The 25,224-nt window shown below is 32.1% G+C and overlaps 4 protein-coding genes across 8 annotated transcripts in view; 3 read left to right on the top strand and 1 right to left on the bottom strand.

The window, feature by feature from the left end:
- LOC105254462 (calpain-C) overlaps positions 1 to 4,997 on the bottom strand; it is a 34,041-nt gene extending 29,044 nt beyond the window's left edge. The window contains exon 1 of the mRNA XM_011263145.3: positions 4,610 to 4,997. Coding sequence (XP_011261447.1) covers positions 4,610 to 4,618 — 9 coding nt within the window. The 5' untranslated portion in view covers positions 4,619 to 4,997. The remainder of the gene's footprint in view (positions 1 to 4,609) is intronic.
- Positions 4,998 to 6,575: 1,578 nt separating this feature from the next.
- On the top strand, positions 6,576 to 10,292 carry LOC105254461 (CCR4-NOT transcription complex subunit 7). Of its 2 annotated transcripts, none has more exons than XM_011263144.3 (7): positions 6,576 to 6,727; positions 7,147 to 7,232; positions 7,913 to 8,098; positions 8,216 to 8,375; positions 8,583 to 8,859; positions 8,990 to 9,130; positions 9,254 to 10,292. In XM_011263144.3, exons 2-7 carry the CDS (start codon positions 7,217 to 7,219, stop codon positions 9,380 to 9,382), a joined length of 909 nt encoding a protein of 302 aa, XP_011261446.1. In that variant the 5' UTR covers positions 6,576 to 6,727; positions 7,147 to 7,216; the 3' UTR covers positions 9,383 to 10,292. The 2 variants fall into 2 exon arrangements, with proteins under 2 accessions (XP_011261446.1, XP_019884075.1); XM_020028516.2 differs by lacking the exon at positions 6,576 to 6,727 and adding an exon at positions 7,363 to 7,592.
- A 238-nt stretch (positions 10,293 to 10,530) lies between these two features.
- On the top strand, positions 10,531 to 19,162 carry LOC105254460 (protein mesh). 2 transcript variants are annotated; one of them, XM_011263143.3, is made up of 15 exons: positions 10,533 to 11,046; positions 11,756 to 11,997; positions 12,256 to 12,443; positions 12,561 to 12,876; positions 13,114 to 13,282; positions 13,355 to 13,612; positions 13,748 to 13,944; positions 14,019 to 14,164; positions 14,237 to 14,518; positions 14,734 to 15,203; positions 15,347 to 15,621; positions 15,756 to 16,182; positions 16,308 to 16,490; positions 18,646 to 18,796; positions 18,859 to 19,162. In XM_011263143.3, the coding sequence occupies exons 1-15, from the start codon at positions 10,617 to 10,619 to the stop codon at positions 18,953 to 18,955; spliced, it is 3,831 nt and encodes a 1,276-aa protein (XP_011261445.1). In that variant the 5' UTR covers positions 10,533 to 10,616; the 3' UTR covers positions 18,956 to 19,162. The 2 variants fall into 2 exon arrangements, with proteins under 2 accessions (XP_011261444.1, XP_011261445.1); XM_011263142.3 differs by lacking the exons at positions 18,646 to 18,796; positions 18,859 to 19,162 and adding an exon at positions 17,241 to 17,914 and having other exon boundaries at positions 10,531 to 11,046.
- A 410-nt stretch (positions 19,163 to 19,572) lies between these two features.
- Positions 19,573 to 25,224, top strand: LOC105254458 (LARGE xylosyl- and glucuronyltransferase 1). 3 transcript variants are annotated; one of them, XM_011263139.3, is made up of 12 exons: positions 19,573 to 19,870; positions 21,647 to 21,788; positions 21,857 to 21,984; positions 22,060 to 22,243; positions 22,559 to 23,103; positions 23,180 to 23,329; positions 23,419 to 23,721; positions 24,035 to 24,231; positions 24,326 to 24,467; positions 24,656 to 24,786; positions 24,883 to 24,975; positions 25,065 to 25,224. In XM_011263139.3, the coding sequence occupies exons 2-12, from the start codon at positions 21,710 to 21,712 to the stop codon at positions 25,186 to 25,188; spliced, it is 2,076 nt and encodes a 691-aa protein (XP_011261441.1). In that variant the 5' UTR covers positions 19,573 to 19,870; positions 21,647 to 21,709; the 3' UTR covers positions 25,189 to 25,224. The 3 variants fall into 3 exon arrangements, with proteins under 3 accessions (XP_011261441.1, XP_011261442.1, XP_011261443.1); XM_011263140.3 differs by having other exon boundaries at positions 19,573 to 19,880; XM_011263141.2 differs by lacking the exon at positions 21,647 to 21,788 and having other exon boundaries at positions 19,574 to 19,870.

The following is a 25,224-nucleotide window of genomic DNA, read 5'->3' as shown; positions in this document are numbered from 1 at the left end:
CTCGCTAACACGTATCATAGCATCCTTTAACTGACATTAATTTCATCCTGAACGAAGTGATTTACGTGGACTCGCCCAACGAGTTGAGTTTCCTCGGCAAGGAATCACTTAAGCGTTTTTCTGATGATCTTAGCGAGGTTGCTGCACTCTTCGCAATCATGCTCGAACTCATCGTAGATCTTGAATCGTAGAGCTTCGCTTGAGTCTACAATTGACTTCTTCGACCCTGAACGATCTTCTGAGAAACACTTTTCTTCAATTTGTAAAGGACCAATAACTAATAATTTCTACAACGAATTTTTTCGATCGATTCACAATTGATTGATTCATCGCTTGCATTTCAGTTATCGATTTAAAAAAAATTGTCAAAAATTTTAATTATATAAAACTTCATCAATTCTACTAACTTTTGGTATTTTATATATAAAAATTTACTTATGTCTGATTCTTAATATTATTCAGTATTCATGTTAACGCGTCTACTGTTAGTATAATTCTGCTCAAAGAATTCTGTTTATATTAAATTTTAAATATAGATATCTTGCCGTTATAGTAATATATATTATAATATATCAAACTATATCAAAAAATTAATTTTACTTATCCTGAAATGGAGTAACACTACGCGAAATTATAATACATAAATTATTCGCGCAAAAATTTAATATGCAATGAATTATCTTTTCAAGAAACTAGCTCTTCTGTTTTGATCTTTTCCATCGAATCGTGAAACAAGTCAAGAGCAATCTTTCGATGCCCTTGAGTTTGTCTCGAATTCCTTTCTGTTTTATTCTTCATTTCAAATCGCAATTTCTTCTTCTTCTGTTCTTTGCATCAAACGATGCTCGCATCAAGTTTTTAACAATATCACGGTCTAAGGATTCTATATATTCAGGTTTTAAAATTCCTGATTTAAAACTTAATTATCTGCTACGCGAAGAGAAATATAAATAAGTATACATTCTACAAACTTAAAGAGAATGCGTTCACTAAAACATATAATGACTTTTCACTATATAAAGAAATAAGTACCGCAATATTGTTACACGGCACAAACCAAGGCACAACTGACCAAGAAAACCGCAATACCTACGAAGGAATGTAAAACTCGAGTCGCCTAATGATGCGGCTCGTCTTGTCTCGTAATCCAATATGCATACATTTTACACAGTGATACGCAACTAATATATGGAGGATTAATAAATCTTGCAGGACGTGCCCTCTCTTAGTTCGTATTTTTACGGCCGGTTTCGTTTACGAGAGAACGAGAAAGGACCGCGCGTCTGGAAGCAGTAAATTCTGAATAGCAAAGAGAACGCACCTCTTTATTTAGCGATATCTGAAAAATACGACTTTCTACAATCTTTTCTTCGATAATTTTTAACTTGACTAAAATGTACTACGTTGCGAATGAAGTATGCCTAAATATTTCGTGTCAATGTAAGATGATTTAAGAACATTTTGATATATATGTATCGAAGATTTCAACATCTTAATAATTTAACAAATTCGAAGACGCTAATAATCATTACAAAGTATTTTTTGTTATAATGACCTGAATGCATAAAATTGGATTGCATTTTTATTTATATTAAATAAAATTTGCAAGAAAATGTGCAAAAGTTATGTTTCATCAATTTTATTTACTTATATAATAGTATATTTATTGCAAGAATGTTTTTAAAAAATGCAAATATTTTTATTATAATAAAAATTATAAATAATAAAAAAATATTTTAGCATTAAATGCCCAAATTTTTATCACTAGTGTCCAGATTCTTTTTAATGTAATAAAAAAACAATTAGTCTTTACAAATATAAAACAAATTACTTTCATATTTATAATTTCCATTTTTTGTATACAAAATAAGAATAGAAGTAGCTCTATATATTTTAATATTTAAAATATTTATCGAGTAATTAAGAATTATTATTTTAATATTAGCCTCGAAATGTCTCTAAATTACCTTACATCAGTGTTCTCTTATACCAATCTCTTCTATCGATTTCCTATATTCGCGACATTCGCGCCGTTCATAATTTGTGTGTTTCGAGGTCGTGGAGAGAAGAAGACCCGGTTTTGCGGGAGGCAGAGAATCTCGTAGGAGCAACGAAGTAGAAACGGCGCCGGTCGACTTCGAGGTTCCTCGACCATGTCGAGAAATACGAGGGAACAGGTGAACTCGTCTTTTCTCCTTCTCTCTCTTTCTCTGTTTTGTTTCTTCATTTGATGACCGGATTATCTTGCAGCGCCGATTTCGTTGCCGTGAAAGTGCAACGAGCAACTCGTGAAAATTCAAGATGTTAATGCATTAATTGCTGGGATAGGATCGCATAATTAATTTATCTTGATATAATAAATGCGAGCAATACATCAAGCAATATTGCAAGTTGCAAACGTAGAAATTCTTTCAAGAATACGAATAACTATTACATCCTTTATATCCTTTTTTTATAATATTCGAGAAGAAAAGATTGGAAGTAATCATAACGATAACATTTTCGCGTCAGATGTTATAGATATTATAGATATTATGTCATAGTTTAAACATGTTCCAAAGGAATTGATATCATAATATCTTTTCCTTTTTTATAGCTTTTTTTTAACAACACTTTTGGGTGCAAGAAGATTACATGGATTATATACTATCCGGATGTTCTCCAATAAGGCTGAGATGACTGACCTAAGCTAATGGACTTCAAGGAGTTTGAAAACATAGGTAGAGATTTGTGGTTATGGGTGACGCATTCGAAAGTAAAAATGCTTCAGGGACGCATGGATTCTTTCACAACGACAATGTCCTACGTTCGCGGACAATTCATTACAGTAATCTAAGTTAAGTGCTAAACAAAATTACTGAGTTCATGCACAATTGCAGGGGCAAAGAAAGAGAGCTCGGAAATACCATTCACGACAGTTTGTTTTTCTGATACAGTAATAGTTATTTATTAAATATAAATTATTATTTACGTGAGTTTTTTAATATGCAAAATAAAATATAAATAATATGTAAAATAAAATATAAATGTATGTAATAAATTTTATTATTGAAAATTTAATTTAATAACAAGATGTGTGATAAAAAATAAATGTATAAAACACTTTTTGTACGTCAAATTACTTTGATGCACAATCTAGAACATTATTACGGAAAATTGCTAATTTTAGAAAGTCTTGCATATTAAAATATAATACTTTTTATAGGCAAAGTAGTTTCAAGAATGACTGCTATTAATATAACATAGTTTCATATAAAATTGAAAACTATTGGATTTCTAAATCAGAAATTTTACGAATATAGAAGAGAAATTACAATCAATGATCGTAAATGTGTATTTGGAATTTTAAATGCGGAAGTTTGATGAGCCGTAACGAATCTATAAAACCATTTTAATAGAAAATTTACTAATACTTCTGAAATTTGAATATAAAATCACATATTGTAAGCTTTCTCGCTATAGTATTATTGATAATGTGTTATGTAAAAAATAATTTATTACTCCAATCTGTCATTATGAAAGATATATGATACAATTTAATTTTGGAATCACTACACTAAGAATACAATGTTTCAAACTTCATACAAAACAGTATCTTTACATATATTAGATTACAAATGAGATATTAAATTTAACGTTAATAAGATTATAGTAAGAATATAAAATTATGAAAAAGATTTTTTTAAGTAATGTGATGCTAATATTCCACGCTCAAAGTAAGGTGGAAATTGTTGTCGTTTCATTATAACAATATATATCTTTTTCGCGCTAAAATTATCATTCTATACTCAGCCAATAGTTTCCATTTCACTAGCTATTATAGATTCGGTACAAACAGAGCGAGATGACTTTCACATAAAGAAATCATTCGAGTCACATAGCGCGCCACACCTTACTAGAAATTCCATAGCAAACTATCGCTGAAATGGAGATATGTGGGCAGTATGAAAAAGTCTTTCGTAAGTCGAAACTTTATATACAAAGAACGGAAAGAAAAGTGGGCCAACGTTTTTTCAAAGTCGGGTTTAAATAGATAATTGTCAAACTTGTTTTGCTAAATAAAAAATTATATAGAGTAGAAAACAAGATTTTCGATCTATTTAAAATTTTAAAAAAGATAGAGATTTAAAGATCTCAAGTTGGATAACACGTGACTTCAATATTTTTTAATACCTTATATTTAATTTCTATATAATATATAATTATAAATATTTTAATTGTCCTCTTACCAAAGTTTATAATTATTTATTTCCAACACACACAAAAAACAGTAAAAATACAGTAAAAATACATAATTATTCTATGATTGAAATATGAATATTGATATAATTGTGTACTAATACTTCTTGTTATTAATATGATTTGTCGCTAATATAATTTGTCATCATAGAGGCTTTTTAATAATACATTTTAATTTTTTATCGATTATTCTTATGTTAATATTACAATGATACTAAGCAAACTAAAAAGAATAATTATACATTTATACATATTTATTAATTTTATATGTATTTATAATGTATTACCATGTCTTTAATTTAATATAAAAAACTATTAATGTGAAACTACTGTATTCTCGCATGTGTTCTCAACTTAACATAATACTTACGTTAACCATCCGTAGTCAGGTTTCTGTAGCTTCTTCTAGAATATATCGCCAACAAGAGGCCGTTCGAGCACCTCTTCGAATCCTCGCGCAGTCGACACTTTATCACTTATATACCAGGTAAGTGTCTTCATCCAGCACTCGATATCGAGACACTCCGCGCACTTAATGTTAAGTTCGCGCGCCACTCCGAAGATCTATCGAAATAAATGATCTCGTCGCGGAAATTAAAAGCGCAATTTTCAACAAACAGGTAAAAATAAGAAACAAATCCTGATGGGATCGAGGCGCGAGAGGCGCACTATGCGACCTCGCGACCGGAGCTGCTTGTCTAATGCCGACTGACTACAACCGACTGGCTCGAATTAATGACTGACTGTGCGCCGGCTACTCGCACCATGGACTGCCACTCGTGGATCCGAAGCCGATCACCAGCCATCCTCTGGCTGGCCTTCCTCCTCCTTCTCCAAGTTACTGCCGGCGATCCTCTCTCTTTTTCTCTCCTTCTCTCCATGACCGGCCGTGTTGCTGTCTCTTTCCTCATGTGGCAAGGAAAGAAGCTGAGTATCATTCAATTGAATAAAACACAATACATTTATGGAGCAAGCAATCGACACTTTATGTCATCAGCTGATGAAGGTTTTGATGCAACAACACGTTATATAACCTTGTGCATAAAACAGTTATACATTTTTTGACTGATTATGCAAGATATATACACAAGATGTTGGAGTAAATAAGATATTTACAATAGAAGACTATTTTATAAAATTTAAATAAGATATTTACAATAGAAGACTATTTTATAAAATTTATAATTTCTTTTTCTTCTTTATTTCTGTAATTTGTTGCATGCTAGAAAAAGTTCAAGATCACAAACATATTCTTGAGCTTGCGTTCTCTGATTTTGTTTTTTTTTTATTTCGCTTTTTAGAAATGTATGAATTTCAAACATATTTCAGATAGATTTACATAGAAGAAAGTCAAGATAAAATGGCTATAATTATAAGAGTCAAATAGATAGAATTGTTGAAAGATCGCTATATTGATTGAATAAAAACGAACAATCAATAATGATATCGTTTTCGATGATAATTTTCATCTATCAACGACGTTACCGTGGAAGCGGGTCTCGTCTTGATCGCGGGTGAAAAGTGCGACAGAGAAACGGATGATTATAAAGAGGAGTGGGAACGACTGAGGAACAGAGGAGTCGATCTCAAAGAGAGAGAGACTCGATCATAGCCTGAAGGTGTAACTCGTTCTGGTGAAAGCTTGTGCACATTGACTTTGCTCGAAAGGTTCACTTGGTTTTACGCCAGAAACTCTTCTCGAATGTAACAGTTAAATTCTCTTTACAGAATCCATACTATAAATATTTTTCTTACGATAATATATGACGCAAATTTTAAATCAATTAATCTGATATTAATCTTTTCATTTTTTTTCAATTTTCTTTATTTATATTTTACTTTATAATATAAATAATCTTATTTTTGTAGCATTTTTATTTCTAATATTAATGCTTCATTTCAATTTAATATTTCTAATTTAAAGAAAGATTATTATCAAAGAAGTCTGAGAATACGTGACCCTTTTTCTTTTAAGAATTATTTTCATATTTCACAGTTATGGATTCATAGCAGTGACACAAAGATTTTACCAGTCATCGAAAAGTATATGTAACCATGTAGTTCCAAGCGATTAAATGGATGTAGAGGTGATATTGTACGATACAAGACCGAAATGGCGCTGGAAATAATTGGCGCTGAAAGTTCAAATTTTTTAATGAGCAATAGCTCAATCGATTGCTCCTTATTCTGAATCAAGACGGTCGGTAATGTCATCAATCTGCAATTATCATGTTACCTGTTCATCTAATGCGCTGAAAATTTACCCACGGATGGTGTCTTGTTAATAAGTATCTCGTCAGTGTCTCTGATATCAGCGATCGAAGCGCCTGTATTTCGTATCATACGTACAAAGTTGATTCAGTTGAGTTCGCGAGCAGGAGAAATTGTTTAGAGCTGTTCATGATTTGACACAAGATTGTGGCTTCGAAAGTATCGCCTGGATTAAATTATATTCAGATTCTGCTGGCCAAGAATATCATATTAAAAGGTATAATTTGTCGTACGTTATCTCGTCATGAACATTAAACGATGTTCTTTTCCGCCTAAAAAAGATACATAACCTGACTTTTCAATAAACTTATCAAACTAACTTCAATAAACAATGAGCAATTCTATTATATATCATTCTCTCGTAATGATTTTACTACCGCATTTATTTATGTGCTTGCATTATTCTGCATATCATCTATACATGATATTTACAATGATGAACTGTTATTGTTTACCCATGATCCATAACCTGCCTACTTGCAATACTGACTGAAAACTTACAATACAAACTGTTACTTTTATGAAATATAATAATCTTATATAATTTGTATGAAATGTATTTAGAGTTTTTTCTAGTTAATAATATTTGTAAGCAACGTATAGCAATTATTTTAGTGATTATCTGTAAATTCACAGTGATATGAAGAAGGAAAGACCGTGACAGAGGGAATTTGAAGATAAGAGTGGCCTCGGTGAATGCAGGAATATGCCTTCGGCTACCGGTGTGTAAAATGTACTAGAATTCTGTTTGCAATGCACAAAATGTAATAATATTTTGTGTAGATAAAAGCTTTTGCACAACAAAAATTATGCATACAATATTTATATATATGATATAATAGTATTTTATAGATTAAAAGTCACATATATTGACTGAATCAGGAACAATGAAAGTGAAATATGCACATGTACCCAGTTAAGAAATAAAGGACATACATATTACAGCAATAAAGAAGCAGAGTAAATTAAATGCAAGTTTCAAGTGGATGAAAATATATTCAATAAAGGAAGTCTTTTGTAGAAGTCTTTTGTTGATAATGGTGTGATTATATATTTTGAAAAAGATGCACATCTATTAGAAGGTGCAGTTCAAAATATCATGTTTTGAAGATTGATAAGAACACAATCAAAAATCATGTAACTTTATTATAAATAAAGAAATCTTTTTTTTGTTGTATGCATTTATAACTTTGCATATATTGTATACATGTAAATTTATTTCTATAAATTATAAAAGACTTTTATCAAAAATGTGTCACTTTCATGTGTTCCTGGTATTTAAATTATGACAATAGTTTGTAAAAGTAAAAATCTGTAGTCTATAATTTCCACTAAATATTCAGTTGATTTTTACATCCTTACATCTATTTTTTGAGTGTTATTTAATTATGAAAATTTTTAGGTGGGACCAACCCAATAGGGCAGCAGAAGGGAGGAGGGACTATGCCCAGTAATGAAGAATGTGGTATTAGAGATGTATGGGGACACAATCTCGAAGAGGAATTTCGCACAATTCGTCAAGTCGTGCAGCAATATCAATACATTGCAATGGATACAGAATTTCCTGGTGTCGTAGCTAGACCTATTGGTAAGAATGTATACTTTTGCAGAATTTTACTATATATTCTTCAAATATATATATATATATATATATATATATATATATATATACACATATATATCGTGATTTTTTCTGTTTTGATAGGTGAATTCAGAACTAATGCCGATTATCAATATCAGCTCTTACGTTGCAATGTAGATCTTTTGCGAATAATTCAACTTGGTCTCACATTCCTTGATGAATCGGGGAATACGCCTGGTGGTAGCTACACAACATGGCAGTTTAATTTTAAATTCAACTTACAGTAAGTTTATATGTATTAACATTAATGTTTATTTTACATATGTGCAATTTTTTAAGATTTTAACTCCTTAACTATGGATATGTATTCATATTTATCGTCTATTGATGACAGTTGCAGTTAAAGGATTAAAATAATTATATCAATTTGTTTACAACTTTTTCTAAACAATTTTTTAATAATAAAATGTGTATATTTTGTTGTTACTAGTGAAGACATGTATGCACAGGATAGTATAGATATGCTACAAAATAGTGGTATACAGTTTAAGAAACATGAAGAGGAAGGCATCGATCCTTTAGAATTTGCTGAATTGCTAATGACATCGGGAATTGTTCTTGTTGATGATATAAAATGGCTATCTTTTCATTCTGGTTATGACTTTGGTTATTTACTGAAGCTCCTCACGGATCAAAAATTGCCACAGGAAGAAAGTGAATTTTTCGAGCTGTTGAGGATATATTTCCCAACGATATATGATGTAAAAGTAAATAGAAATTTTTAAAAAAAGTAAACAAAATTAAAAATATATAAATAAATAAATAATAAATAAAAATATATAAATATAAAAATTTTATAATTTATTAATTTTATAATATGTTTTTTTATATATGTAGTACTTAATGAAATCATGCAAGAACTTGAAAGGTGGTTTACAAGAAGTTGCAGAACAGTTGGAAATTCAAAGAGTAGGCCCTCAACATCAAGCAGGGTCCGATTCTCTTCTTACTGGAATGGTCTTTTTTAAAATGCGAGAGGTAAATAATTTAATAGATATAATTGTGTGTGTGTGTGTGTGTATCAAATAGTTTTATTTACAAATTTTGGCAATATGTATTTATATTTATACATAGGATTGATCTCTTTGATTTCTATTCCAGATGTTTTTCGAAGATAATATTGATGATGCAAAGTATTGTGGGCACTTATATGGTTTGGGTACGTCATTTGTTATGAATGGATCTAGCGGATATATGGACAGTAATGGTGATAATGCCTCAACATCGTAATGTTAAAGAAAGAATCAATCGTAACAGAGAGATTATTTCATTACAAATAAAATGTTACAAAAAAATCTTTTCACTTAATGATCAAGCGTATAGTTCGTATCCGCAAAATTATATCGACATCATTGCTGCAGATTTCACATAAAAGTCGATTTAGACATGTTTCTTTCAAATCTTTTTAATTTTTTTTGGGTTCCAATATCTGTGACTTTTATAGATTCCTTCTGTGATAAGTACCATCAATCGAAAATATTTACAACACCAAACAGCAAATAAAAAATGTAATGTAATTTTTTTTGTAAACATTTGGACAATATTGATATATAAGATACCATTACAGTACAAAAATTCCATAATTTCCTTCATTTTTAATATCCTTGCATATATATATTTATATCTAAATACTGAAATGACACAAGGCGTTTAACATCATACTCAAGCCAAACGCAATGTATATGCTACATGTATAGATGTATCTATTACCATTAACACACACACATACATATATATATTCTATGATGCATTTGTAGCGCGATACACATTTTAAGTATGAAACAATGGTACATTTTAGAAAACCATTAATGAAGGAAGGATGCACTATTTTTTCCCGCGTTTTTAAGTTAAACATATATATATATATAAATATTGATATAAGAATCGTATCTTTTTATTATATATATAACGAATGTTCTAAATGACGTAAATGATGCATTCGTGTAAAAAGTTAGTAATATAATTAAAGGCGAGGTATCCTTTATATAACATTTGCTATATATACTGCACTGTTTTATTGTAAAACTTGAGTCCGCAAAAAAAAAAAGAAAGATTTTGGTACATTTTCAAACCAATCGTACTAAAAATATCTGCTTTGTAAATAACGGACAGTTACAAAAATCGAATAAATAATTTACTTCTAAAATGTCGATTTTTTTAAAAATGTATTTGCGACAATAGGCTATAAACGATTCAATCGTTCGATTTATCAACAAAATACTCTGAATGCGCTTTTCGTGAATGCGTGCGTATACGCCCTTTTTTTAAGTAGAACGCGCGAAGATCTCGTTCAATGTGCTGTGCTGCGTATCTATCTACCTGTAGTAAAGAGATAAATGTACGTTATCAGACTAGAGCCGATGATATCAGTGTACCGTTATCGCATGTTACTTGAATCTGAGTTCAGTTTTGTCGTGCGTACTAAAGTAATTAGTTCGTATCGTTTCATCGCTTCATCGCGAAAATGCGACCTCGAGCATCGTGGAGGAAGTTCGATTGCATTTTTGTGTTAACGAAATGGATCATTTTTTTCACTTGCCTCCTTTCGTTAATGCCAAATGGTATTATCGCGCAAAACAAGACATTCGAGGATTTCTTTGGATTGGCTTCACCCGAGTCGACCGCGAGTTATAATGCGGAAGAGAATATCGAATTGTTGCCACACGAGAAAGAGGCGGAAGCTCTAACGGAACTCGAAGATCTCGTTGTGGATGAGAAGGATTTAACTTCAATCGAGAAAAAAGATGAAGAGAAAAATCCGATCGAAATTTTGCCGGAAATTAAAAATGTTTTCGCATCGAAAAATGACTCCGAGAAAGTAACGGTTTCGCCCTTCGTTCAAGTTATTTCTGGTAAAATGGCAAACGAAAAGAATGGAAAATATGTAAGATACGGTAAGTAATTCGTTATCAATGGGTGTGACCATTGTTTCGCAATAAATAATGTAAGAGTGAGCAATGATGAGTACGTAACTTGCTTGCATTAATCTTGTTAATACGTGAATCCTTAAAATTTAATTTTTTGTGTTTTACATATCTTAAAAAAAATAGTTTAATTCGATGCACAAGTCTCGTATATTAAAATTCTTTACTTTCCGACAAAGACAATCTATATCGTAGCTTATCGTGAATCAGTGTGTTTATCAGTTACTCACTTTAACATGAATCAAAGATGATTCATTAAATGAACCGTTTTGATACATCATGAACTAATTTTGATGAAATATTTGATGTTTCTATAAATATCTAATAATATAGTATTTAATGATTAAATTAAGTATTTTAATGTGCTCAAATGAAGATTGCAAAATATTGCAATATGGATATTTATGGATATTTATGGATATTTATTATACAAAAAAAATATAATATAATATAATAATAATATAATTAAATATACACATATGATATAATAAATGTATAATAATATAATATATATTTATAATAATATAAAGAACTTTTTTATTATTCTATAAATACACTACTGCTAAAAATTCTTTTTTCGGAATTATTATAAGATATTACCTAAATGTAAGAATATTATTTGGTTTAATTAATTAGTTATTTTATTAGCATTATGTTGATCGATCCCTATTTGATGCAGATTCGAACTTACCTGAGGCTGATAGATATGCGCCACGTCCAGAAGACAATCCACCTTTCTATACAATAACAGATACTAGATTGAAAGAAATTCGTTCTCAGTTCATGTATTGGTATTTTGATAAAGGTGGCGATAATGATATAGGAGATTATCAAACGCCTTTGCAGGCAACAACATTGCAAATCCATAAAAATTTGAATTTTCAATTACCTTTCTTTGGCTTCAGATTTAATTATACAAGAGTACGATCGCATTTGTTATTTATTTGTATAATTTTTGATAGTATTAATACAAATATTTTTATAATTTATCAGAAGCTATCAATAAATTTCTTTTTATGGAAAGTATCCATATTTTCACGTTAAATTTGAAAAATCTTGAAATTCATTATTTAGATATTTTAATGGTGTCTAAATTTCAATAGTTTGCAATTTTTTGCTATAAATGAAAATCTTTATCATTGCCGAAACAATTTAAAAAATTATTATATAATATTTTAGTTAACTGTTAACGGATACCTGGAATTTAGCGATCCACCGGAGTATTTTACGTATCCTCTCGTTTTTCCGATTAAAGATTGGCCTAAGAAAAATGATCCTAGCTTCATCGGCATCTTCTTCAGTAAATGTCGTATAGGAAGATTAAGAGAAACCGATATCGATCGAAGGAAACCGGGAGTATATTTTAGGTATGCTCACGTAATATAAAAATTAAGATAACATTCTATAAAACATTTTTATGATTTTATAATAGCAATTTTTCGAAAATAAATTAAAGAAATTTATAGAAAATAAATCTTTATTAGACTCGAGAGGGATTTGCAAGGGAGAAATGATCAATTTGGCGTAGAGATGCGAGAGCGTGTCATGTGGGACATACGTGAAGGTGTTGTCGGGGCTGATTCTTTCGTGCCTAAACACGCCCTGATAGCAACCTGGAAAAATATGTCCTTTGCGGGTGGCATCGGCCAAGCCCTTCAAACGACTAACACGTTTCAATTGGTTTTGGCTACCGATGAAGTTTTTACTTACGCTATATTCAATTATTTGAACATAAAATGGACCAGTCATACGGAGGCAGGCGGCGATACGACACAAGGCGAAAACGGAGTCCCTGCATACGTAAGTAATCGCAAAATATTTTTTTGGCTGCAATAATAAATGAGAATATCATTTCAATTAATATTTTATTTAATTAAATTTTATATGTAATTACGTAAATTCTTCGCAAAAGGTAATGTCTTAATAGAATATGATATATCTCGTCGAGGGAATAATATAAAGTTATTTGTATAAAAATATTTGTATATTATATATTTAAATCATTTAAATAGATCAAATTCATTCGCCTTTTTTTAGGTGGGTTTCAACGCTGGAAACGGTACTCAGAGCTATGAATATAAGCCTTACTCTCAGGCGACCACAATTCGTGATTTAACGAGCAGAGGATGGGCGAATGGTTTTCCAGGTCGACACATTTTCAGGATAGACGAAAAAATCATGTTGGGCACTTGCAATAAGGACATTGGTAAGAAGCGCAGTACTTTTAAGAAATATTGAATAAATAAATACAACTCTTTCAATGTTTAATGATATACAGCCGGAGCACACTTGCCGCTGGTTTTCGCTCCGGAAAGCGGAAATATGTTGGGCGGTACCATCGTCAATATCACAGGACCGTGCTTCAACGAGTCTCAAAAAATCAAGTGCCGTTTCGAGAACGAGGTTGTTATGGGCACGGTAGTAGATAGAAACCGCGCAATTTGCGTACAACCGTTCTTAAAATACGAAGGCTACATTCGTTTCTACATTGCAATCGATAGTGGAACTTATGATTGGAAAGGCAAATATTTCGTCGGTAAGATTTCTCTTATCTTGATATCATTTTTATTCCTTGTTGCACGTACATGTTATTCTTTTGATTATAATCTTAATAGAAAAATGTATTTTTATCCTTCATAACAAAAATTGTGTAAAATGTTTGCTTGCGCAGAAACCCCAGCTACGGCAACGGAGAGGATCTTTTTCAGCGACAAAGAGGCCGTTCACAAGAAAGATCCCGCGGAAATCAAATTCACATGGAACGCGTATAATTTGACGACCAATATAGCAGCGGGGGTGCAAATCTCTTTGTGGGGATACAGAGAAACCAAGACGAGGCCCGAATTTGAATTTATAACGACTTTGGAGGTTCGTATTCTATAAAGATACGATAGAAAATATGAGAAACAACGATAAATTATGTTGTGCTATATATGTTTTAGAGATCGCATACTAATATTGGTAGTTACATCATCAAACCGGCCAAATACCGAGACCAGTATAATCCATATCATAGCGACATGATTTTTGGTTTCATACAGATCAATTTGACTGAACCACAATTGTACTCTGGACTCTCGATAACACCGTAAGTTTTATCCGACTCAAAGTTTCCGGTCTGATGGTTGAATAGTATTTAAACAATTTTAATTTTATATAGGAGCTTGTGGAGCAGGCCAATTCCGCTCGGTTGGTACTTTGCTCCTCAATGGGAACGACAATACGGCTCGCGATGGTCTCACAAACTCTGCGATAAATGGATTATGAATGACCGATATCTTAAGAACTTTGCCGCTGAGGTAGCGCTTTGTCCTTGCATTCTGGAGCACGCTCTCTACGATAAGGGTCGCTTTCTTCCGGATTACAATTGCGACAAAGATTCGAATATAGATTGCTATTATAATCATTATGCGTCTCACTGCGTGAGAACAGGCGCACCCAAGTAAATAATTTATTTTTTATATTTTAAAAATAACTTACTTATTCATATAAATGCCGAATAAAATACATAGTAACATAATAACCGAAAGGAAATTTTCTCTCATTTGTAGTTTAGAATCAATTTTGCTGTCTGCATAATTAAATGGTCAAAATAATTTTGAAATTACATTCTATCTTCACTACACACAACACAATTACGTATTCGTATTATTTCAGTTTGGACGGTTCGGAACAACAATGCTGTTACGACAAGAATGGTTTTCTGATGTTAACTTACGATCAGCAATGGGGATCGCGACCTCATCGATCGCATAATTTAGGCTTCTTTCCATGGAACGAGGCTAACAAGGTACCAACTCTTTCGCACTGGTATCACGACGTGGTACCTTTTTATACGTGTTGTCTTTGGCAAGAGGAACAAGCAGTCGGTTGTGAGACATTCCGATTCGAGAGAAGACCATCGCAGGATTGTATTGCCTATCAATCACCAGGGGTAGCGACGGTATTCGGTGATCCTCACTTTGTCACGTTCGACGGTGTGGAATATACTTTTAATGGTAAAGGTGAATTCGTTTTGTTACGAGTAAACGATCTTAGAGACAAACTCGATGTGCAAGGTAGATTCGAACAAATGCCCATCAACGCTTATGGTCCAGTGAGGGCGACACAACTTACCGCGCTAGCAGGTAAACTTTTGCTGCTTTATTACATGAATTCTTTGAAAGAATTAATTAATTTTCAGATTTAAGTTTGACTTTTCAAGATTTTTGCAATATTATTAATATTATGTAAAAAACAGATAGCTATATCACATATCTTGTATGTACAGCGAGAGGAAATAACTCTGCCACCATTGAAGTTCGCTTGAGACCCCCATATGCGCAATGGAGATATCGGCTCGATGTTTTCGCAGATGGCCAAAGAATATATTTTGACAGGCAATCCTTGAAATTCCAACATTTCCCTGGGGTTGTTGTTTATACTCCCACATATATATTGAATCAGAGCGAAGTTATTATCATGTTCGACACTGGTGCTGGCGTGGAAGTCGTGGAGAACGAGGGTTTCTTGTCCACTCGAATGTATCTTCCGTGGTCGTATGTGGTAAAGGAATCTCATTTACAAAAAATAAGCTCCATAAAATAAAAAATCAGCTTCGTGAAACATAATTAATAAATACATAAAATGTCAGGATTAAATTATAATGCATGCTAAAGGATATTATTTTTCTATTTTAGAATAAAACTAAAGGATTGTTCGGAATTTGGAATTTTGATAATACAGACGATTTGACAAGTCCGCAAGGATATCAAGTCCCTATTAATAGCGTGAATCATTCGGAAACTATTCATAAAGATTTCGCGATACATTGGATGCTAGAAGATAAAGAGAGTAAACTATTAGGAGCGGCTTTGTTCCTTCGGGAATTTGGTCGAACAGCGAGTTATTATGCTAATCGCACATTTGTGCCGGAATATCGAAAATACCCATCAGAGATACTTCCAGCGAACAGAACACATGACATAAATCGTGCGCTCGATTTGTGCGGCGAATCGTATCAATGTCAATATGATTACGTTATGACTTTAAATCGAGACTTAGCGCACTTTACTAAGAATTATTACGATACTTACACCCAAATCAATGCGTTAAATAAAAAGGAAAGTAAGTAAATGTGCAGCAATATGTGTTTGTTATGAATAATTAGATTTATATGTATAAATTTATAATATTAATTAGATTTATATATATTTAATTTACTAATCATATATGTATATGCTATCTTTAAGTTGTATCCTGCGGTGTATTGGAAACACCCCGGTTTGGACGTAAAAGCAATTTCCTGTTTATCCCGGGGACGAAAGTGAGTTTCGAATGCAATCAGGATTTCATACTTGTCGGTGATCAACGTCGGGTGTGCACACCGGAAGGCCGATGGAACACTCCGGAGTATGGATATACGGAATGTCTTCGTAAGTATACTTATGAATGCATTAATTTTCCATTACAATCTCACCGTACCAGCTTAACAATCCTAAACGAGAATAAGGAATGGAATAAGATACAATATATAAAGAAAGTGTATTAAACGATAGCATTTACCGGGTCATTTATAATTCAAAGCAGACCAAGTTCCAGCAATTCGTTTTACATTGAAAAAAAAATTCTGAGTGAGAGAAATCTGTGAGAAGCAATTAGTAGTGCATTTTTTTAAATATTTTGTCATCAAGCATAATAACAAAATATTTAGTAATAGTTATAAACATTTTAAAAAAGCATATTTTACGTCTAGTTGAGTCTACTAAATGTTAACATTAAATAAATTATTTCGTCTTATCACCTATACATTTAGTTGAGACGAAATAATTTACTATAATAATTTACTGGGTTATTATTATACTTGATGATAAAAACTAAATATTTCAAAAAATGCACTACTAAATGCATCTCACAGGTTTACTCAGATTTTTTTTTCAGCATATGAATTAAAATGTCTAGACATTTTAATTAATTTTAGCGAAAGTCCATTTTTGTAAAGCTAGTTTACAGAGTTATTGAGAATTGAGTTTTTTTATCTCTTTCTTTTTTCTCCTTTCTAATTTGCCATGTTTATCCTTTTTTTCTTTCCATATTTATCTTTTTTTTTTCTTGCAATCGTTAAATTAATGTGGTTTGCCATTCATATATGTGGAACGCGATTGAAGCTTATTATATAAATATAGGTCACATCGAGTACGTTCAACGTACAGCGTGGACCGTAATGGGCATTATTAGCATCGTATTAATTCCCGTGGTGGCATGCATCGCCGGTGGTTTCCTTTATATGAGAAGGAACCAGATGCAAGGAGGTTCCATGAAATCATGGCGCTATTCTGAGCGCGAGTCTGGTACCGACAACGAATCTACGTTGAAGCAGACCGCGCCGTTAAAGTCATATGACGATAGGGCCATTACTCCAATTAGCGATACTAGCACAATTGAAACTAATAGCGGCACTAGGAAGCGTCGTAGTTATGACAGAGTATACCGTACACATGAACCTTTACCTAATAGACCGTACATTGACTTTGAGGATAAAGAATTTGATCTAAAGGAGCCCATTTCACCCACGGGGTCAGATTCGGGCGCGGATTCGATTAGGAAAACGGGCAGTCCCGCTAAAGAAAGTGACGTTTAGATGACGTTTGTTTCAATAGCAAATTCAATAATATTATAATAGAAACAAAAGATATATTCTGATAATAAAATTACTTTACGACGCATCGTTATTTGGATTTAATACATATGCGTGGATGATATTTTGATTTCAAAAAACATACATTTTGCATATGTCAAATTAATAGATTAAATAATTTTAACAAATTAACCATAAATAAGCCATATATGTTCATTAAATTTTAGGTGATATAATTTAAATATAACTTTATCATTCCGTTCGTCATTATTCAATTTTTTCGTGTAGATAATGACGATATTACTGTTCTTGCTGTGGAATAGAAATAGTTACAGTATTAATTGTGTTTAAAATACATACATTACCATTTATTAATATAATGTAATTAATACATTTCAAAAAATATTAAATAAGCGACGATTAAATGCAATAATATCTAGTATTTAATTGTCACAACTGGTTTACATAGTTGTAACAAATACATTTCCCGCAATTTAATTATGCTAATACTTGTGTTCACAAACTGTAAAAAGATTTGTTATAATAAAAACTTTTTTATATACATAAATGTAATAGGAAATTTCTATTCCACATGCATGTACAGAATGTTTATGGTAACGAAAACGATTCACATCATTACGATGTAGCAATAGAAGAATTAATAGCATTAGAATGGAATGGAAATTTCCACTAGAGTTATCGTGAATTTTTCCTGTCAACAACACCTTTTTCTCCTTCCTATTTAAACAATTTCATTTATTTACGTTATTATCCGTTCATGTATGTCAAATTATTGAACGGATTAAAATTTATCACAATAGAAATTTTTCTAGGATAATTCAAGATAATTCATCTTAAACTTCGCAAACTCTCGGATTCTACTAATAAGATACATTTCGGGTTTAAAATGTTTTTACTTAAATAATAATTTTTGATTACTCTCGATTATTTAGGTCAACAAGAATACAGCTCTCGTGAAGCGGGTATCACAACTGGCATAGTGCTCGCTTTTGTGATTCCTATTTTGTTGGTGATTATTTGCGTCGGGTATAGAGTGCTTAAGGGTCGTAAAGATCAACGAGAACAAGATGAAATCCTAGCAAGGTATATTTACGAAATCGAAATTTTAATTCTAATACATTACATAATATATAATTATATTTCAGAACACGACAAGCAGAACTACAACGATTGCGAAAGATTGGCGAGGACAACGAATCCATTCCCTACGCGGGTTCGAGTAGAGCTACGGAAATCAATTAGATTTTATATTAAAATTTTAGGAATGTGTACGTTTGTATTTGTTATTCATTTTGCATTATTCATAATTTACTCTTCAATGTCATTTCATTATTAAATTTATTTAATTATATTTTCACAAAGGAATAGATATATAAGGCGACATATAAGAGACTTCAAAGTTTTATATCAATGATACGTATATAATAAGAGAAAAAATATTTTTCGCGAGCTACACTAATATAATATCAAATATAAAAATAAATGGATAATTTTTTAAAATTTTATAAGATATTTCCGATATTTCCGTCGCACAAAAATTTTTTTCAGAAAAGAATCTACCAAAAATTCACTTACGAATTTATTCTCGGAGGCAGAGATATGGAAACATTTTCGCGAAACGAAGTTATACCATAGATAAATTCATATTGACGTTCTCGATGCAACTCTGCGCCTGCGGTCGAGTGTCTGTCATATGCGACGCACGTGGTCGTGCGCGCACGCGCGATAATCAGCTGTCACTGGCTATCACGTGTGCCGCATCTGACGTTCCTGCCATCTTGCGACAAGGACGCTAGCACGATATTGCCGACGGCGCTATATATTTGTAACAAGTGTAAGAATTTCGGTCGCGCGGCGGTAGTTGCATTAATAATGTCGTTCAGTTGTGTAGTCCAAGTATCCACTCTCTAGTTATATATTTTTTATCCGCATAAGTGTGCGTGTTGTCGTTTCTTAACGATTAATTGAGGCAATTTACATCATTTCTGACGCTAATAGCAGACCACATCGGCAGCATCGAATGCTCGAGAAGCACGACGCAACGAATCAACATTACGAATCAACATTATATGTAGAAATTGCATCTTGTACTTTTGCTTATTCGGGGATGGGCACTGCCGGATGACAAAACGAGAAACAATAATTGAGCCGGCGCTGGTATGTACTGGTAATTACATTATTACTCGCGTATCATCGTGGGAGGCCTTAGAACTCTGTATTAGCAACGATTTAACGAGCAGTAGTGAAAAACACCGGTTATAGTAAATGTTCATTTTCTGAGTTTTGTAAAAAAGCTTGAAAACATTTCAAAATTTCCGTCACTAAATTTTTGATAATACTTTTTACATTTTTTAAAATAATTCACTGCACTTTTATTTATTAAGAACCGAACTAATTTTTTTTGTAAATTCAATTTTTTTTTTAATTGAAATACAAACGACGCTGCATATGCGCTTCATCAATGAACTTCGTTTGTTGCATGTTTTATGAATAATATTGTTTTCATTATCATTTTATATGCATTTTGTGCCGTTTAGCATTTATAGCGTTTTGATAGCAATATTTTAAAGGACTGCATTATTTAAATTTAAATATTCAAATCTATAAAATGTTGTAATGGATAAAATCACCAAATTAATCTACGCATTTTATAAAAAATTTTATCGTTTATTGTATTATCACAAATTGCAAATGTGAATGATATTCAAAACCAGCTTACAAGAGGAGCTAACTAAAATTTCCAACATTTTTTGTACGTTTAAATATACGAACGTATAAGTATTACTCCAAAATTATAAACTGGGTCACTGGTATGGTACTTATATGTACGCGATTAACAGCTAAAAAGTGGTTACTCCAAAATAATACTCCAAAAAAAGCAAAATGAATTGTACACACACATTTCCTCCTAGATTTTTCTCCTTAATTCTCGCTTTAATTTTGAAATTAAAATTCAACTGTTTTTTAAATTATCTTACGACTATAAATGCAATATTATAATTAGAAATAGCTATTCTTTTGTCATTATATAAACACTAATATATTTATTTCTCTCAAAATAAATCTGTATTTTATCTTTCGTTATCTAAAATCGTCTTTAAATGCATTGAAAAAAATAAATACACACATACATGAAAGTTAAATAAATACAGAAATAAACAGATATACGTCAAAGTTAAATAAGACAAACAATATACATGTCTTTTACATTCAAAGTTAAAGCGGTCCAACAAAAAGGTACATAAATAAAAAAAGCGAATTAAAACTAGTGACTTAAAAGTTCCATTGGATAGTAGAGAATTAATGTATCAAGCTTCGTTTATTTATTATCGCTATTTACAATTAACATCTGCCTGTTAACATATGCCGAATGCTGATGCATGAATTTCACACTTGCGGTATAATTATTCGGAATTTCCCTACGCAAGGAATATAACGTTTTCATTTACGATACTAATTTGCATGCATTATGATTACGTCGCATTCATAATGTTATCTACATAACACGAGGAAATTGGATATAACGCATTCATAAACTCGGAGGTTAAACATGATCTATTGACTTTTATATCAAGAAATTCAGATGATATATATATATACAGGTATATATATATATATATATATATATATATATATATATATATAGCAATATATACTATAATATTTTATTAAATATTTTCAATTTTTATGCAGTGACAATAAATTCTTGCAAACTTGCTGTTGAACTTGTTGAATGCCAATCACTTAGTGCATCTTTGAAATTGTCTATAATTACTAATAATTAATTAAATGAAATTAAATTGACCTCTTTCTCAAGCATGAAAGAAAATATTTTTCTTCTTAGTAAGATATGTAGAATTGCATGAATTTTAAGACATTGTTACGGGGAAAAGACGAACTTGAATTAATTTTCCTATCTTTCATATATTTCAGTGTGCATCTGGTCTAATTTAAGACATCATATCGCGAATTAGAAAATATGCACGGCATATTACAATGGTTCGATCATGGCTAGGATGTCTGTTCGGCATTTTAATACCATCCATTGTCTTTTATTTGTACCTGTTATTAAATGGTAAAGCTGTGTGTGACATTATTATCGATCTCTCTTTAGCATTGAGAACATTAAGACGTTATTTCTAGTCCCCTCCGCGGAGATAAACAAATCAAATATTGGAGGAAAATGGCGATCGTTATCGATAAAAGTAGAAGGATCGAATTTGCTGGGAGATCACTCTCTCGAACGATCGCGATTGGCAAATAATGTCGAGGTATTCTTGCATAAAATTTATTCTCATTAGCATCCACCGCAGCATATCGACGAATTAATATTCTACAATTTCAAGGTAAAATGCGACACAATACACATAGCTATGGTGTGCGCCGGTTATAATTCAACGTTTGCTCTCGTCACTGTGGTCAAGTCTATTTTGTTTTATCGTACGAATCCGTTGCATTTTCATCTGCTCGTCGACGAAATTGCCAGAAGAACACTTTCAACTCTGTTCCAAACGTGGGATTTGCCGCATGGTTTGTAACAGTCTGTCTTTTACGACAGCGCATACCTCCTCTTTGTAACGTATACAGAGGAAGCAGAGAAACCTACTTTTTATCCTAGTCTGTGCCTTGACATAGGTAATACGAAATATATACATAAAATTTAATTGAATCTGTTAGATTTCCTCAATGTATAAATTATACACGGTAGGTTTTATTAAAAACGAAATTTTTCAAGCGTTTACTTTTTTTAAATATGTATATTTTTGATAGATGCGTGCTTCTCTCTCTTCTATGCGAATGTTTTTCTCTTTCGTTTGATCGTTCTTTTCGACGCGATTATTTTAGTAAACGTAACGTTCTATGAAGCCGAAGTGTGGATGCCGAAGGTTTCGTGGATACCCAACACGCATTATTCCGGAGTTTATGGTCTCTTGAAGTTGATACTGCCGGACGCGATACAAGAGGACAAAATACTCGTGTTGGATACGGACGTGACCGTCATGAACGACGTGTACTCACTGTGGAAAATGTTCGAGAGCTTCTCGACCGTTGAAATTCTAGGCTTGATCGAAAATCAGAGCAATTGGTACGTAAAGGCGTTGTCGTACGGTCAACGACCATGGCCGGCTCTAGGTCGAGGATTTAACACCGGCGTCATGATGATGCATCTGCGGCGGTTGCGCGACAGAAAATTTGCGAGTTTATGGGAGAGCGTTACCAAGCGCGTGTTAGGATATATACCAGAAACTAGCCTGGCCGATCAAGATGTGATAAACGCCGTGATCAATGAGCAACCAAATATTGTACACGAGATAGATTGTACCTGGAATATACAGCTGAGCGATCACACGATAAGTGACACGTGTTATCGCGACACCAATCGTATAAACGTACGTTTTCTCGCCTTTAGTAACTTCTTCATGAGATGATGGAATCGATTTGACTCAACGTATCGTTTACTTTTAGATTCTCCATTGGAATTCCCCGCGAAAGCAAGACGTTCATAATAAGCACATTAATGAATTCCGAAAATTACATCGAGTCTTTCTCGAGATGGACGGCAATCTGTTGCGAAAACGCTTATTCGGTTGTGACAAGCATGAGAATGTACTTCCAGTGAGTTGAGAGTCCAAAATTTCTCTGATATTTTTGAATTTAAATTTATTTATTGCAACTGCACGATTTTTACCGCGCGCATATTTTAGTACGACGAATCAAGCCTGTGTCGAGAATTCGAGAAAGGCGCTGCTATTTTGTATCGCACGTATCCCTTTTTATTGGAGTACGAATATAACGTGTTCTCGTCGATGGATGTTGCTTTAGTCACACAGTGTAGCGTTGAAAGGATACCGCTGTTGGAAACATTGGCAAAACACTGGCCGGGGACTATAAGCGTCGCGCTTTACTTGACCGATGCGGAGGTTCAATATTTCCTGAATTTTGTGCGAGGTTCCATAGATTTACGAACGAGAAAAAACATTGCCTATCATGTCGTGTACAAAGACGGGGTATGTTACACAGTGTCTTTAATTTTTAAAGATATAGATGAATTTACTATTTAAATGCGTAGTAAAATAGGTACGAGTTTTTCCAACAAACGTATTAAAGCAAATTGAATTATTTATTTAAAATATGATTAATTAAAAATTAAAAATGATATTTTATATAAAATATAACTATATTCCTGATTAGCATTAATATGATTTATGACGATAAATGCGATTATATTTAGAGATAAAAGAGATAATTTAATTATTTATTGCAATATATTCCAATAAAAATCCTTTTTCTTAATTTGTGAAATTACTACTTTTCAATCAGGAACTGTACCCTATTAATTACTTAAGGAATATTGCGATATCGTATGTATCGACTCCATTCATTTTTCAACTCGACGTTGACTTTTTACCGCAATTTGGACTACATGAAAATCTCATGAATAATATAAATCGATTAAATATCAATGAATCGGATAAAATAGCTCTGATTGTGCCAGCATTCGAAACTGAACGTTATAGGTAATTTTTCATCATCGTAATGTCGAAATAAATTGTTTCATGAGCGAAAATCGCCTTTCCTCCTCTCCTCCTCTTTTTCTTTCTTCTGTTATAGATTTACATTCCCTACTAATAAGGCAGAACTGCTAAAATTTCTCAAACGTGGTATTTTGTATACGTTTCGCTACCATGTTTGGACACAAGGACACGCTGCGACAAATTATAGCTTTTGGCAAAATAGTATGGAACCTTATGAAGTGCGTAAGATCTGTGCAATTGAAAAATATGTATATGTGGTATACTGAATTGTGTAGGGAATACTCTTTATATATTATTAAATACATTAATAAAGATAATAAATATATGCATAAGATAATAAATGTATATGTGCGAAAGAGTATAAATGAATATGTATAAATATAATATAATGAATGAACCATTCTAGGTTTCATGGGAACCGGATTTCGAACCTTATATAGTAGTTCCGAAATCAGCTCCACGATATGACACAAGATTTGTCGGATTTGGTTGGAATAAAGTTTCCTATGTGACACATTTAACTGCATTAAATTATAAGTAAGCCGCAATTTGATTTTATTCGTTCAAATAATGTATAATGTACCTGGACAATTAATATATATATATAGCGTATGATTTAAATTAAAATTATAGATACATAGTTTTACCGGACACCTTTATCATTCATCGACCTCATGCCCCTAGCTTAGATATCGGTAAATTCAGGACAGATTCTGTTTATAGAAGGTAATACGTATCGCGTTTCAGAAATTCGATTACATTAAAATGAAGCAGCTCTATTCGATATTCAATGCTCGATCGGATTTATGTTACAGATGTCTTAAAAAATTGAAGGATAAATTTGTTGAAGAATTAATGACGAAATACGGCGAGACTGCATTATCGAAACTAAAGAAAGAAACCAAAGACGAGAAAATTAAGAGAAATATAACATTCTAATGTTTTTTTATTGCTGTAAGATATAATTAAGCGACA

The sequence above is a fragment of the Camponotus floridanus genome, unplaced genomic scaffold, assembly GCF_003227725.1.
Source record: "Camponotus floridanus strain SB8 unplaced genomic scaffold, Cflo_v7.5 scaffold61, whole genome shotgun sequence".
Lineage (NCBI taxonomy): Eukaryota > Metazoa > Arthropoda > Insecta > Hymenoptera > Formicidae > Camponotus > Camponotus floridanus.
The sequence above is the reverse complement of the archived record's forward strand: the minus strand, read 5'-3'. Positions and strand labels throughout refer to the sequence as shown.

Bases quoted from the DNA above. Each gene is read 5' to 3' on its own strand.
- LOC105254460 (XM_011263142.3), top strand. From the start codon at position 10,617: ATGCGACCTCGAGCATCGTGGAGGAAGTTCGATTGCATTTTTGTGTTA. The intron at 12,877-13,113 runs GTAAGTAATCGC...GCCTTTTTTTAG, and splicing joins AAAACGGAGTCCCTGCATAC to GTGGGTTTCAACGCTGGAAA. The intron at 13,283-13,354 runs GTAAGAAGCGCA...AATGATATACAG, and splicing joins CACTTGCAATAAGGACATTG to CCGGAGCACACTTGCCGCTG.
- LOC105254458 (XM_011263139.3), top strand. From the start codon at position 21,710: ATGGTTCGATCATGGCTAGGATGTCTGTTCGGCATTTTAATACCATCC. The intron at 23,104-23,179 runs GTACGTTTTCTC...GTTTACTTTTAG, and splicing joins GCGACACCAATCGTATAAAC to ATTCTCCATTGGAATTCCCC. The intron at 24,468-24,655 runs GTGCGTAAGATC...GAACCATTCTAG, and splicing joins ATAGTATGGAACCTTATGAA to GTTTCATGGGAACCGGATTT.
- LOC105254461 (XM_011263144.3), top strand. The intron at 8,376-8,582 runs GTAAGTTTATAT...TGTTGTTACTAG, and splicing joins AATTTTAAATTCAACTTACA to TGAAGACATGTATGCACAGG. The intron at 9,131-9,253 runs GTAAATAATTTA...TTTCTATTCCAG, and splicing joins TCTTTTTTAAAATGCGAGAG to ATGTTTTTCGAAGATAATAT.